The sequence below is a fragment of the Onychomys torridus genome, chromosome 1 (genome assembly GCF_903995425.1).
Source record: "Onychomys torridus chromosome 1, mOncTor1.1, whole genome shotgun sequence".
Taxonomy (NCBI): Eukaryota; Metazoa; Chordata; class Mammalia; order Rodentia; family Cricetidae; genus Onychomys; species Onychomys torridus.
This window is the reverse complement of record NC_050443.1, coordinates 69,463,594-69,478,415: the sequence shown is the minus strand read 5'-3', so window position 1 is coordinate 69,478,415 and position 14,822 is coordinate 69,463,594. Positions and strand designations below refer to the sequence as shown.

The window sequence follows — 14,822 nt, the reverse complement described above, 5'->3', positions numbered from 1 at the left end:
CAGAGCCAGGTGGATCTCTGTGAGTTCAAGGACAGCCTGGACTACAGAGTGAGTTCCAGGAAAGGCACAAAGCTACACAGAGAAACCCTGTCTTGAAAAACCAAAAATTGGAAAAATGATAAAATGATTCTCAATTCACTAGTTATTATAGTGTGACACTTTCTAGTCTATGAAACACAAGAGTAGTTTGTTGAACACTTAGTCAACACTCACTACCCAAATAACATCATTAAAAAATTCCAGGGACTACATTGCCACTATGCAATACACAGCTATCTATCATAAATGAGATTTGAACCTCCTTTTATTTCTAAATAATTGTCATGCTTTGAGTCTTACCAAACAAAAGTGAAATACTGAAGAGACTATGCACAAAATAAATCCTTACATTTTTAAAATCTAAAATTCCTGTGGAGAATTTTAATAAAGCACTTTGCCCATCACTTGTTTTAGTCTGTATAAACTAAAATTCTAACACCAGAGAAAATCCCAACCACTAGCCAAACAGTATTACAGCATGAAATAAAATTACGAAAACTTGGGGATAAAGTTATATTTTGAATTATAAAAGCATATTGACTTACATTAAAATCCAGAAGTGCATCCATTTGATTTTGGATAATTGGTACAGTCTTTAAAAGTTTTTCTGTGTTCATTGTTCTCATAACTCCATCAGCCCTAATAAGAAAATAAACCAAAAACAATTCACAACTAAATTTCCCATTTGGTTCTCTATTTAAATAACAAGACTGTGATGAAATATCATATATTCTTAAGTCATTATTGAACTCTTTATCTCAAGTAAGGGTTATATAAAAAGAATGTAAAGCCAACAGCTGAAAACTAGTGCTACCAAAAAGGGGAGAAGCATGTGTGTGTACAGAGAGATCGATCAGTAGTTAAGTGCATGGGTTGGTCTTCCAGAAAGCTTAGGTTCTATTCTTAGCACCCACATGGCAGCTCACAACCATATGTAATACCAAATCTAGGAGATATAAACCCCTCTTCTGGTCTCTGTGAGCATATATAAAAAAGGTGTACACACATACATGCAGAAAGAATACCATTCATATATTATTTTAAATGAAAGTGAAAATTTACATTATACAGCCAGGTAGATTGTGTAGTTATCATAAGAAGAAATGGCATGAACTTCAGTCATTCCTATATGTAAAAGCAGATTTACACTTCTTTAAAAGCAAAAGAAACTATTGCCAGAAATCACTGAACAGTTAAGAACTACAGAGTCAGGAGTTAATTCCATTTAATTTATTCATAGCCAGGCCTGTAATTTCATTTCATACACACATCAAGGCAGAAGTATCACAAGCTCCAGGGCAATCTTTTGTGGAATAAAACCTTTAAACTTCTGGGAACAGGGCAGCTGGTGACCTAAGTTTACACCATCTTTCTAGAAGCCTAAGAGCCCAAGAAGTTCCTGTCCCCAGAAACTCAGGTGGAGGAACAGGGTAACTCCTGAAAGCTGTCTCTGACCTCCACACACACCATGAAACATGTGTGAGGGCATTCATACAACAAGAATATATGAAGCCTCGCTAGCTTCACGAATACACCCATCAAATGTTCAACATTGTTTTCTCTCAGGTACCACACTGATTGATAACAGCTGCCGGGATCTGAGAGACCAAAATTCCTCTTTGTAGCTTGTCCTTATTTACATAACTATCACACTCTCTTCCCAGAAACTATAACTTCTCATTTAATCCCTTCTTGCTGATGTTATTTTTTACTTTCTGGACATTTCTCCATCACAGATATCTGAAATGTCTCAGTCTTCTTGGTTTAACATTTAAATGAAGAACCAACCCAACTTCTCTATCTCAAAGTCTCTTTTATAGCAGCCATATACATGTATAGTATGTTCACAGATACATTATCCCAACCCTTAGCTCCCAAATGCAAAGGGACTAAACTGACACTTCGTTCTATGAAATAACTTCAACCTTACAATGATTTTGATCAAATATTACTATTGTAAACATCCCTTTGCAAACACTTAATTTTCTTGCACCTTTCTCCCTTGTAGCCACTTAGCAAATTCATTATCTTGGATGAACAAACAATTCATTCACATCCATACGTGACTACAAATTAAAAAAAAAACCCCACAGAGGATGCAGTTGATGGTACAAGCTAGCCTAGCATGCATATAAACTCATTGGTTTGTAAAAATCACACCACTAGGCAAGCTGGCAGACACATAAATTCATGATTATCAACTTCACAAAAATAGAAAAAATTTCTACCAATCCTTATAGTCTTTTTTAGAGAACTCCAAAGTATCTTCAAACTTCCCTCTACTTCTGTATCTTAGCCTACCATCACAAACTCTCAGCTCATTAACTTTCAAAATATTTCCTTCAGGAATAGTCACATGGAAAACAGGGTTCAAGGAGTTAGAAATCAGATTCCTATGAACCTCTCTACTACAATCTACAACGTGCCTAAATATGTAACATAAAAATCTGTAGAAGTTAGTTTGGTAAACAATCCACCTATCCACCTCTCCTTGACTTAAAAGGGCTTAAAAAAAAAAACCAAAAAACAACAACAACAACAACAAAAAAAAACAGCCAGGCAGTGGTGGCGCACAACTTTAATCCCAGCACTTGGAGGCAGAGCCAGGTGGATCTCTGTGAGTTCGAGGCCAGCCTGGTCTACAAAGCGAGTTCCAGGAAAGGCGCAAAGCTACACAGAGGAAAAACTGTCTTAAAAAACAAAAACAAACAAAAAACCCAAAACCCAAAAAACCCAAACAAACAAACAAAAACAACTTGATTTCATCTATTGTATATGTCTACATTTTTCTGAAGATTTCTACTTAAACCAGGTTGTAGTAGCACATGCCTTTAATGCAAGCACTTGGGAGGCAGAGGCAAGTGAATCTCTGGATCCAAACCCAGCCTGGTCTGGGCTACAGAGTCAGGTCCAGGGCAGTCAGGGTTACACAGAGAAAATCTGTCTCCAAAACAGACAAAAACAAACCAACCAACCCTGTGGGAGCCCATTTGTGGGCTCCTCGTGGCTTTACCCAGCAGGTCCGCATAGAGGATGATTAGGGCCACGGGCCTGAGTGCAGGTGTCTGAGATGGTCTGCACTTGGCCGTGCTGGGGGAGGAGGTCTTTTGCTCCACCCCTTGGCATCTCTATAAATATCCTGAGTCAGAGACAGTCAGGGCTCATTGGAATAAGTTCCAGGCCCTCTCAAGGCTATCCTTTATTTTCTGTTTATCTCCGCACTATAAATCCTTCTATCTAAAATTTCCTGCTGCTCACACCCAAGAAAACTCTGGGGAGCTGTGGGGTTGGTGGGTAAATGCCCCACAAAACCCCCCTAAAAATTTCACTTGAGATATATAGTTTATAATTTCAAGAACAAGTTGAAGTACACAGGCAGCTGTTAGGCCTCTGGGATGTGTAAACTAGAAGGCAGCTTAGCTGGAAAAGCATTCACCAGAACTGTGGTGTCACACTCACTCACTGTTCCTTTAAATGCTCATCACACCACAAGGACACCTGCTCCACTATGTTCATAGAAGCTTTATTTGTAATAGCCAGAACCTGGAAACAACCTAGATGCCCTTCAACCGAAGAATGGATAAAGAAAATGTGGTACATGTATACAATGGAGTACTACTCAGCAGTAAAAAACAATGACAGCATGAAATTTGAAGGCAAATGGATAAACTAGAAAAAAATCATCCTAAGTGAGGTAACCCAGACCCAGAAAGACAAAAATGGTATGTACTCACTCATAAGTGGGTATTAGCTGTAAAGTAAAGGATAGCCACACTACAATCCACATAGGAAAGGATGGGTAACAAGGAGGGCCTAAGGGACGCTTAGATCTCCCAGGGAAGGGGAAATAGAGATTTTGTGAGTGGACTGGGGTCGGGTAGAAATGGGAACATGAGGATCAGGTTGAAGGGTGGATGGAGGGGGAGAAAACTGAAAGGGATGACTGGAATGGGGGGCATTTCGCAGTCAGGCAGAATCCTAGAGTGAAGAAAAACTCCCAAGAGTCTACAAGGATGATGGCCCAGCTAAAATTCCTAACAACGGTGGATGCATATCCTGAACTGGCCTTCTATGACCAGAAGGACTTCAAGTGGAGGAATTGGAACGCTGGCCCAGCCACACACCTTTGACCTACAGGGATGGAGGGATGGGGTAGGTAGTTATGGGTAGCATGGAAATTGTGTGAGTCACCAACCAATGACTGGTTCAGCCTCAGAGGCTGGATAGTCCAGAGACCTAAGACAGAACCAAACACTATTGGAGAAAAAATAAATAAATAAACATAATGATACCTCAGGACATTCTGCTATATTTATAGATTGGTGACTACCCCAATTGTCACCAGAGAGGCTTGATCCATCAAGTGATGGAAACAGATGCAGAGATCCACAACCAAGCATTGGACCGAGCAAAGACAGGGAGAAGATAGTACCAGCCACAGTTGGTCAAGGACATCACAAAGGAACTCACAGAAACAACTAACCTGGGCTCATAGGGGCTCACAGAGACTGAACTGACAACCAGGGAGCCTGCATGGGACTGACCTAGCCCTCTACATCTGTGTGACAGTTGTGTGGCTTCGTCTATCTGTGGGACTCCTAGCAGTGGGAGCAGGTGCTATCTCTAATGCTTTGGCTGCCTCTTGGGAACTAGTCTTCATACTGGATTGCCTTGCCAGCCTTAACACAAGGGGAGGAGCTTAGTCCTACCTCAACTAGCTCTGTTGATACCCATGGTGGCCTGTCCCTTTTGAACAGAAACTGAGAAGTGGATTAGGGGAGGAAGTGGGAGAAGGGGAGGGGGAAAATTCATCAGGATGTAAAATGAATGAATACATTAAAAAAAAAAAAAAACTCTTCAATGGCTCTTTCTTGAGCTACTATGATAGAGCCTAAGGAAAAGCTGCCTATAAGACACTACTAGACATTATTCATGTGATTAGTTCCTGTGCTTAGACGATCAGTACTCATAATGCAGACAAATTAAACTCAACTTTTATATGCATGATGTCTCAGCTGAAAAGGCACACACATAACGGTGGGAAGAGAGACCCAATTTCATAAAGCTGTCTTCTGACCTCCACACATGTGCTATAGCATACACAGCTACCACTCCACCATGCACACAGGATGAGAACTCATTTTTGGGAAAAATATATATAAGTGGACACTGCAGGCCCTGGCCTGAGAGCCGCAGTCATTCCCAAAGCCATCTACCTCTGAGTGGCTTATAGCAGCGTGGTCTGCATGGCAGGGCCTAGGATCCAAAGGGCGCAGTTCTCAGCCCTGGGCTCCTGAAATGAGTGCTATGAAAGTGAACCGCTGGTTTCCCCTGTGACACAAGCACTCTTTGCCCTCTGCCTACTTTTGCCTAGATTTTGGTATGAGGTATAGAGCTGAGCAATACAGGTGATCACCAACAAGCAACCTCAGTCCAGCTACTTAAACTACATCAAGATGGGCTTTGTTATGGCAGCAAGGGTGCTCTCCATCACTTTTTCATGCCTCAGGATCAAGAACTAATGGGCAGCAATGGAAAACTATGATGCATATTGGTGGTACCTTGGCACATTTAAGACCATCAGAAAAACCACACAATGCAGTTGGTGTCTAGGCATCTGTACTTTCTCATCCATCTCAATCCTTGTATTATAACAATGTTTTTTTCTTCTCAGGAAAGAAGGGAGGGAGAGAGGGAGGGAGGGAAAGAGAGAGAGAGAAAGGGGGGGGACCAACCAGAATTAATAAAGAAAACTGGGGACAGCCCTGCCTTTCTCCTCTGTAGTAACCCTTGGATTATAGGCATACCCTATCACAACCGGCCACAAACAGTAAAGGAAAGAACGAATGGAAAGACATCTTATGTTTATTAGAAACTAATCATGCTACAAGTGGCCCAGATGGATCTATACAGTCAGTGATTCCTACTTTAAAATCCTGGCTGCATGCAAGACGAGGACTCAGGAGGCAGAAACAGACAGATCTCTTGAGAACTCAAGGCCAGCCAGAGAAACATGAGGCCCTGTCTGTAACCAAAAGAACTAATTAAAATTCTTGGCTGTTTTACCTACCAAAATTAACACACTGATCCTAAAACACCTATGGAATTGCAAAGTAACCAGAAAAACTGAACATAATCAACTGAGTGGGTGGGGAATAGAGATGGGGGCTAGGGGAAGAAAATATAAGAAATGAAATCATAAAGTAGGGTTATGTCACATAATTTTGTAAACATACTAAAAATTAACTATAAATTTTAAAAGAATATTTAATCATGAGAAATATAACTCAATAAAGTTGTTATAATGATAAACAGAACTTTAAAAAAACTTACACTACAAAAAGTATATGGCATTCCTCCAACAAAAAATAAAGTTTAACTATAAAACTGGGTAAAGTTCTACAATTCACAATGTATAATTCTTGTTTTATAGTATTTGATATCTGAATTAGAAATGAAAACATAACTCACCCTCTCTTCACTTTTGTGAAATCGAATGCAACTTGTCTGTATGAAACTGCCTTTTCATTTAGATATCTACTATACCGTCTAATAAATGTAGACATATCATACCCTGTAAAACAAAGTTTCATGAATGATTAAAATCTAAAGTTTATCTACTAAAACAACTTTATAATTCAACAGTAAAAAATGATATCCCAACTACATTCAGCGATGCAAATTAAGTAATAAGTTTCACACTAAATTCCTAAAATTTTTTAGAGTCATATTAAAAGTCAAGTGTATTATATATGGCTTTAAAAACCATTCCCTTACAATTTCACTAAAAATAAGTCTGTTTTGCTTCATCTGACCCATATGTCTTATACTTGACTTTTCAGGAGTTAGAAAAACATGTTCCATTTCATGATTTAAGAACCTCAGAACTCAATCTTAACACCCAGCAGAACCATAATTCCATCCCTCAAATCAAATCAAGTTTCTATTTTTATAGTTGTGAAACCTTTAGCTGTGTATTATTTAGTGTACTCACATGTGCCAACCTTACAAGAAATATGAAAAGCACTGTCTCATAAAAAGGAAAGTAATATGTATGTTGAAGACAGAGTTTTATGAGTATTTTCAATGAATTGTAAATGTATATAAATCATTCTAACACTTTTATCATAATCAGCAACATAAAACCTCATCAGCATTATTTTTTAAGATACCAGAAACCATGTATTTTAGCTACTGTCTGGGTCAAAGGTCTATAAATTTTGCTCCTTGATGAAAAATAAGTCAGTTTCTTTTAACGTGGCTTCTTCAAACAGACTGAATTTGACTTGATCTCTGCTTTGTAAAAAGACAATAATAACACTCATGCGGACGGACGGACACACGGACACACACGGACACACACACACACACACACACACACACACACACACGTGCGATTTGATTTGTTATTTAGAAAGTCAGAAGAAAACAGACAAGGGGGAAAAGGAATTATTGCTGCCACCCAGTTTCATCCCTGTTAATATACTTGATAAAACGCTATTGGGTTTGTGGTCCATGCTGTTCCCCGCCCTAATCTAGTCTTCCTTATCTTGGTAGGGAAAATACTTCCTGCTCTTCAAGCCTCAATCAACTTACTTAAAAGTTCTCTTTAACCTTTCATGCTCCAGTATCATTATATAACTAGCTACTGGTTATAAAGCAGGTCTATCCTACTGTTTAGACTAGTTTGCTTATAGTTTATACACCAGATACCAGACTCCACCCAACAAAACACTGGTACACCAGTAATCAAAATTACTTTCCAAAAATTTCAATAAATAAATGTTAACTATTATTTAATATTATTGCTAAAAACTTTATAGAATATATGTTTGTTTGTTTTGGTTTGTCAAGAGAGGGTGTTTCTCTGTGTAGCCTTGGTTGTCCTGGAACTCAATTTGTAGACCTCAAACTCAGAGATCCAACTCTCTCTGGCTCACAAGTGCTGGGATTAAAGGTGTGTACCACCATCACCTGGCTAGAATGTATGTTTTAAAAACATATATAAATAAGAGAGTATGTGTGTGTGTGTGTGTGTGTCTGTCTGTCTGTGTACATGTGTGTCTGTGTATGTGTGCATGTTCCTTGCTACTGCATGCACGTGGAGGCCAAAGGACAACTTGCAAAACTCTGTTCTTTCTTTCCACCATGTGGATCTGGGGATCAACTGGGGTCAGGTTTAGCAAGAGGTGCCCTTATCCACTGGGCCATCTCACCAAGAATATATTCTATAAGGTAGGCTGAAATGCTAAACAACTAATCTACCTCTTCATAAAAAGAATAAAAGTCGGGTTGGGGATTTAGCTCAGTGACAGAGTGCTTGCCTAGCAAGCAAGGCCCTGGGTTCAGTCCTCAGCCCCAAAAGGGTAAATAAATAAATAAATAAATATCTTTACCACTAACTACTTAATTTCTGGGTCTTGAAAGATGGCTATGTGGTTAAGAGGCCCAGCTCCTCTTACAAAGAGGTTCAACTCCCAGCACCCACATGGCAGCTAACAACCATCTGTAATTCCAGTTTCAAGGGATCGAATGCCCTTATCCAGCCTCTGTAGGCACACACATAAAATAAAAATACAAGTTAGAAATATTAAGACAAATTTATTTAATTTTTCACCTCAAGGAAATGAGAATTAGTAGTTAATGAGACAAAAACCAACTGTATATTTAGACTCTATGGCCACTGTTTATATACATTTTTTTCACCAAAAGATTTAAAGTAAAAGTTAAACAATAGCCAAGAAGTACCAATACAACGATCCGCAAGTACCAGGCAGCAGTGGTGCACACCTTTAATCCCAGGACTCAGGAGGCAGAGTCAGGTGGATCTCTGTGAGTTCGAGGCCAGCCTGGTCTAGAGAGTGAGATCCAGGACAGGGACCAAAACTACACAGAGAAACCTTGTCTCAAAACAAACAAACAAAAAAAAAAACCTTAAAGAAACCAAAACTTAATATTACATAAAAGGGAGTATTGCTATTTCCCCCCTTAGTATGCTCCTCTTATTAAAATAAAGTGAATGAGGGGCAGGAGAGATGGCTCAAAGGTTAAGCTCTCTTGCTGTTCTTACAAAGGACCAGAGTTCCTAGCACTCACAATCACCTCCAACTCCAGTTCCATGGGATCTGATGCCCTCTGCCTTCTTCTGGAAGCCGTGTGTGCATCCAAATATGCAGATATATACACATATAACATAAATAAATAAATCTTTTAAAGTTAAATAATATTAATTAATTAAATTCTGTAATACTGGGTCCTATGCATTTATATTCCACAATCACTGGAAGCAGACACATTATAAGCAGTATTTCCGTTCATGCTAAGTCATACTTGCATTTAGGAAAAGGAAACACGCACTGAACTAAATGCACTAAGTTCTACTCATTTTGCCACTGTGAGGACTATAGTCTAGGCTCATTATCTCACTATAGGACAGGGCAATGACTAAACAGTCTCAATGGCTTCAAAAATCAGTCTCTCTGACCCAACTTAACCTCGGGCTGCTGTCCTTACAGCACACACTTTCTTCTCCCCTACAAAAATCTTTCCCAGGTTCCTTACTACATTATAAAATTTAAGCCCATCAAAGGCTTCTGTTTGGTTTTGAATAGCTTCTTGAGGGCTGTCCACCACTACATGTTCTCCAATGTGTCATGCATACATTCGGTTCATACTCATTTTTCCTATCACAAATCTTTCAAAACTTGTACATCTGTACAAGTGAACTTAGATTAAGGAATATCTTCCACCTCTCCAAGCCCTGAACAGGTCTCACCTCTGAAGATACTTCCTAGACTGAACCTCACTGTTAATATACCAAATAGGTTAGCATCCTTTATGTGGTCCTTCCTCACTCTGACAGTCTATAATATTAATGTCCCAGTTCTGGACAACAGAACAGACCCATTAAGACAGAACGGACATAGATGGTTATAACCAAATATGGCAATGTAAAGTTCTAGATTCAAAGTGGAAAAAAAAGGAACTATTAAGAGAAGCACAGGAGGTATTAGGTGGGCATGCTCAACTCAAAATCTATACTTGTGTAAAAGTATTGTTATGTAACACAGTACCATATATTGAATATAGACAATGAAAACTCTTTTAAAGTTAAATAAAAAGGAATAGTCATGTTATCAATGTCAATAACACTATACTCAACTTTGTCCCTACAATGTATAATGTCAACTATATTTCTTGTAATAAACAAAACCAGAAAGTAGCAAGAACAGTTAAGGTAAATATTCATATAGTGTGCCCGGCATTCTAAGCACTTTAGGGTTAGTTATTAACTAAGTTATGTCACATAACAACTACTGAGCAGTGACTATCATCATTTCCAATTTTACAGACAGCAACACAGAGCTCAAGTAAACTTGCTCAAGTCCATGTAGTTCTGAATGGTAAAGCATTGGCAGTGCAGCTCCAGAGTCCATGTTTGCAACTACTCTGCACTGCCTCTCAGAGATTCAGGTGCTAACTACAACATCAACCTTAAGTTCAAATTAAAAGGCATTCACTAAAATGTGATTTGAAACATCAGTATGTTAATATAGTTAAATGCTGCAATAATCATTATATGGGGTTACTCTTGGTTTTTCAGAAAAAAAAAAAAAGTCTTTACCTTGCAATCCACTTTTATCCAAAAAATTGCTTAAGTTAAACAATGTGTTTCTTGAAGCCAAATACTGAATGAAACGCTGGAAAACAAACAATTACAAAAAATTATGGTACTGCCATCTTATAAGCTTTTAATTTGAAAGTAGGAGGAAAGTGATGGTTAACCTATTTCAGTGAGCTTATTTCAATTTCCCATCCTCACATAAACATAAAAACATAATAGTTTTCATCAGTACAGACATTTATTACAACCTGGTGACCACACCTGCAATACTAGTCAAAATAATTAAATGAATTAAGCACTTATAAACCACGATCAATCCTTGTCTTTACTATAGCATAGCAGGACACCTAAGAATAACCAGATAATTTCTGTACTTTTAAACTCATTTATTCATTTTGTTTTGTATGACATGCCGTGACACATACAGGGAGGTCAGAGGACAACCTCCAGGGGTCAGTTCCATCCTCCACCATGCAAGTTCTAGAGAACAAAGAACCTCACACTTGGTAGCAAGTGGCTTTGCCTACCAAACTGTCTCACCAGCTCTATTTTTTTATTTTTAGTCAGAGCCTTAACAATTATTTCACACAGCTTCATCTTAAGCACTGGGCTCTGGGGATCCAAACTCAGGTCCTCATCTTTGCACAATAAGCACTTTACTCACCAAGCTATCTCTCTAGCTCCAATAGCTGCATTTTGGGAGGACCCAATTTTTGTGATTTTTAAAAAACAAAATATTCCTAATCATAAGACAATGTTAAAGAGACCTCCTTCTCCACTGACTAGGTTAAAACACATTAAACTACTCACTTCAGAGTTAATGATACAATCACAACACCATGGACTCCATTGAAAACACAGCTCTTTAATCTCATTTCCTCCATCTCTCACCAAAGGTGACTAAATTGTTGAAGCAAGCACAGTTTCTACACTTTCTGACAATTTATGTATGTACACATTAATACAATTTTATGCTATATTTGAAATTTACAGGCTAAGTGTAATGCACTCCTAAGACTCAGGAGCCTAAGGAAATAGGATGAAGAATCTGATGCAAACCCTGGCTACAACAAAAATGTAAGTCAGATATGGTGTACAAACATGCAATTCAACAGTCAGGATACTGGCACAAGTTCGAATAGCCTAGGATATGATATAAAGTGAGTTCTAGGTAAGCCAGGAATGCACAGCAAGACTTTGTTTCAAACAAACAAAACACTTTTAAACATTAAATTACAAAAGTACCATACAGTACTCTTTTTCAATATGTGCAACTCAACAAAATGATCCACTACTACACATCTACTATAAATAGCCTAGTATTCCAACAATTGCATAGCTATTCATTTATAGATATTTAGTCCCTCCTAAAATTCTCTATTAACAATACACTGCCATCTTTGTATTTGGTATCCACATGCAAATCACTGTCAGATTATACTTCAGGCTGGACTATTAGGCTGGCATCTATATAAAAGTACATCTCTTCAAAAAAACCCTTAAAACGTTCTCCAAAGTGACCATAGTACATTACCCTAACTGTACTTCAATACAACTCCAGACACACAGAAGGGAACGTCTCTCATTTCACTTCTTCAGGTTTCCTTTCCCTCCCCAGTTTTCAAACATGTAGCTTACTACCAACTACACTGTCACCCTATGTGACCTTCATATGACATCACCACAAACTGACAAGCAAGCATTTTGAAAAGCAATTTATAAATCAGACCTATGTTTCATCTTTATACTGAAAACAGCCTGTTTTAAAAACATAAAAACATCATAACTGATTTTTACAGGCTTTCCTAACAATTTTTCTTCCCTTCATACTGTAATATAACATATATTTTATATCGAGACATTTCACACAAGTCTTAAGGAGTAATAAATCTCATGGCTTTAATGAAGTTTTAATTTATGTCTCTAAAAGCAACCTAGTAACTCAAGCATTATGCCACCAATCTGACAAATAGCAAGGCTTCAGTTTCTCATTTGGTGTAGTTCAGAACTCACCATCCTAAAACTATCATTTCAAAAATGCCAAAATATTGGTAATGTTGAAGCTGCCTGATAGGTACATAAGCAATTAGTACAACAGCCTTTCTGATTCAATATGCTTGAAATGTTTCATAATAAAATGTTTAAAAGCACTACACTTCCTTTTTTGGAACCTTTATCTAAAAACTTTAGTCACCAACAGCCTATTATACTGTAATATATTCTTTCTTAAACTGAGGGAAGACTGCATATGGGTAACAGAACTGAACATGGGAGTGGTGAAAATTCTGGCAACAGGAAAAGGGTTCTAAATAGGCAAGAACCAAAATTAATTTAAAATAAAAAACATACTAAATCCAGTGTTTCTGGAAGCACTCATTTGGTTATGAACACATAACACACACACTTTGCTCTGTGCATGCCATCACACCTTCGGACACCAACTAATGCTGCCTGAACGTCTCGCTCAGATGAGACCACTGTGTGTCATGAACTTCTGTGACTTCTCATATACACAACAAAATTTTCTGCTCTTTTACAATCATGATATAATTATGAAAAAGAAATGTGGGGCGTTGACCCACCAACCCCACAGTTCCCCAGAGTTTTCTTGGGTGTGAGCAGCAGGAAATATTAGATAGAAGGATTTATAGTGCGGAGATAAACAGAGAGAAAATAAAGGATAGCCTGGAGAGGGCCTGGAACTTATTCCAATGAGCCCTGACTGTCTCTGCCCCAGGGTATTAATAGAGACACAAAGGGGTGGAGCAAAAGACCTCCCCCCCAGCACAGCCAAGTGCAGACCATCTCAGACACCTGCACTAAGGTCCATGATCCAATCATCCTCTCTATGCAGACCTGCTGGGTAAAGCCACAAAGAATCTGAAAATGGGCTCCCACAAAGAAACCTATTAATATTTTCTGTCATTTCTCAGCATATATCATCTGAATACATCTTCAGATGTCACTGTGTCAGAATGTTCAATTTTAAAAATTTTTGTTTGAGTTGTTAACTCGAGTTTCAAACAAAAAACCATTAAAGGCCATTGAAATGACCCAGCCAAGTATAGGTGTTTGCTGTCAAGCCAGATAACCTGAGTTCAATCCTCAGAGATTACAGTGAAAGGACTCAGAGACTACAAATTACTCTCTGAAACTGTCCTCTGACCTCCACACATGTGTGATAGTGTATGTGTGCACATGCAAACAAACAGAAATACATGTAATTTTTAAAATGATTTTTAAATTTTGGTTTAAGATTAGGAAAAATTTTCTAACAATTTCTGAGACATCCCTAAGCATACTTCTGCCATTTTGTAAAATGTATAATGAGAAGTGGTTTTCTCAACATTGATGATTCTAAAATCAATGTATCAATCAACTATAAAACTCTGAAGATGTTTATGTCCTGCAATATCAAATATTTATCCAAGACTTACTTTTTAAACTTTCTTCCCTTATTTATTGTGCGTTCAAGATGTGTGGGGGGTAGAGTGGGGAGGCGGGCAGAAAGCCACAGTGCACGTGAGGAGAGTCAGAGGAGGACAGCTTGCAGGAATGGGCTCTCTCCTTCCACCATGTACACACCATGTACTGACTCAGGCTTTCAAGCTTGACACTTTCACCTGCTGAGCTTACTAGCCCCCAAATTTAATTCTTTACGTAAATATAAAAAATCATATTTACGCCACTAACATACAACTAGTGTATTTTAATGAATGATAACATTTTGTATAAAATTGTTTAAAATATACTTTATACTTCGTTATCAATATAATGTATATTGTCAGTATAAAGTATAGGATCTGTATACCTAATTTCTTTTTTTACATTTTGTGTGTATGTGTATACTCATACCACAGCCCACTTGTGGGGGTAAGAAGACAACTTTATGCAGTTATTCTCTCCTCCTAAAATGTGAGGTCTGGGGATACAATTCAGGGGGCTAAGCTTGTAGCAAGTGCCTTAACCCACTAAGCCATTCCACTAAACCTAATATACATATTTTATATACCCATATACTTGAGATCACATAAAACTCTCTTGGGCAAAGGGGAGTCATGAGTAGAAAAGTTTAAGAAGTCTAGGTTAATTTTACTTATTCATTCTGGTATTTTCATAATACTGACAAGAAATGTAAAGCAGACAGAAATGACTTGTT

At 38.1% G+C, this 14,822-nt stretch overlaps 1 protein-coding gene across 20 annotated transcripts in view; it reads right to left on the bottom strand.

Moving 5' to 3' along the window:
* Nucleotides 1-14,822, bottom strand: part of Picalm (phosphatidylinositol binding clathrin assembly protein) — a 94,954-nt gene that overhangs the window by 38,880 nt on the left and 41,252 nt on the right. For all 20 annotated transcript variants that reach the window (XM_036186315.1, XM_036186331.1, XM_036186323.1 and 17 more), the window contains exons 3-5: nucleotides 10,664-10,739; nucleotides 6,511-6,613; nucleotides 585-678 (exon numbers count right to left, since the gene is read on the bottom strand). In XM_036186315.1, coding sequence (XP_036042208.1) covers nucleotides 585-678; nucleotides 6,511-6,613; nucleotides 10,664-10,739 — 273 coding nt within the window. The remainder of the gene's footprint in view (nucleotides 1-584; nucleotides 679-6,510; nucleotides 6,614-10,663; nucleotides 10,740-14,822) is intronic.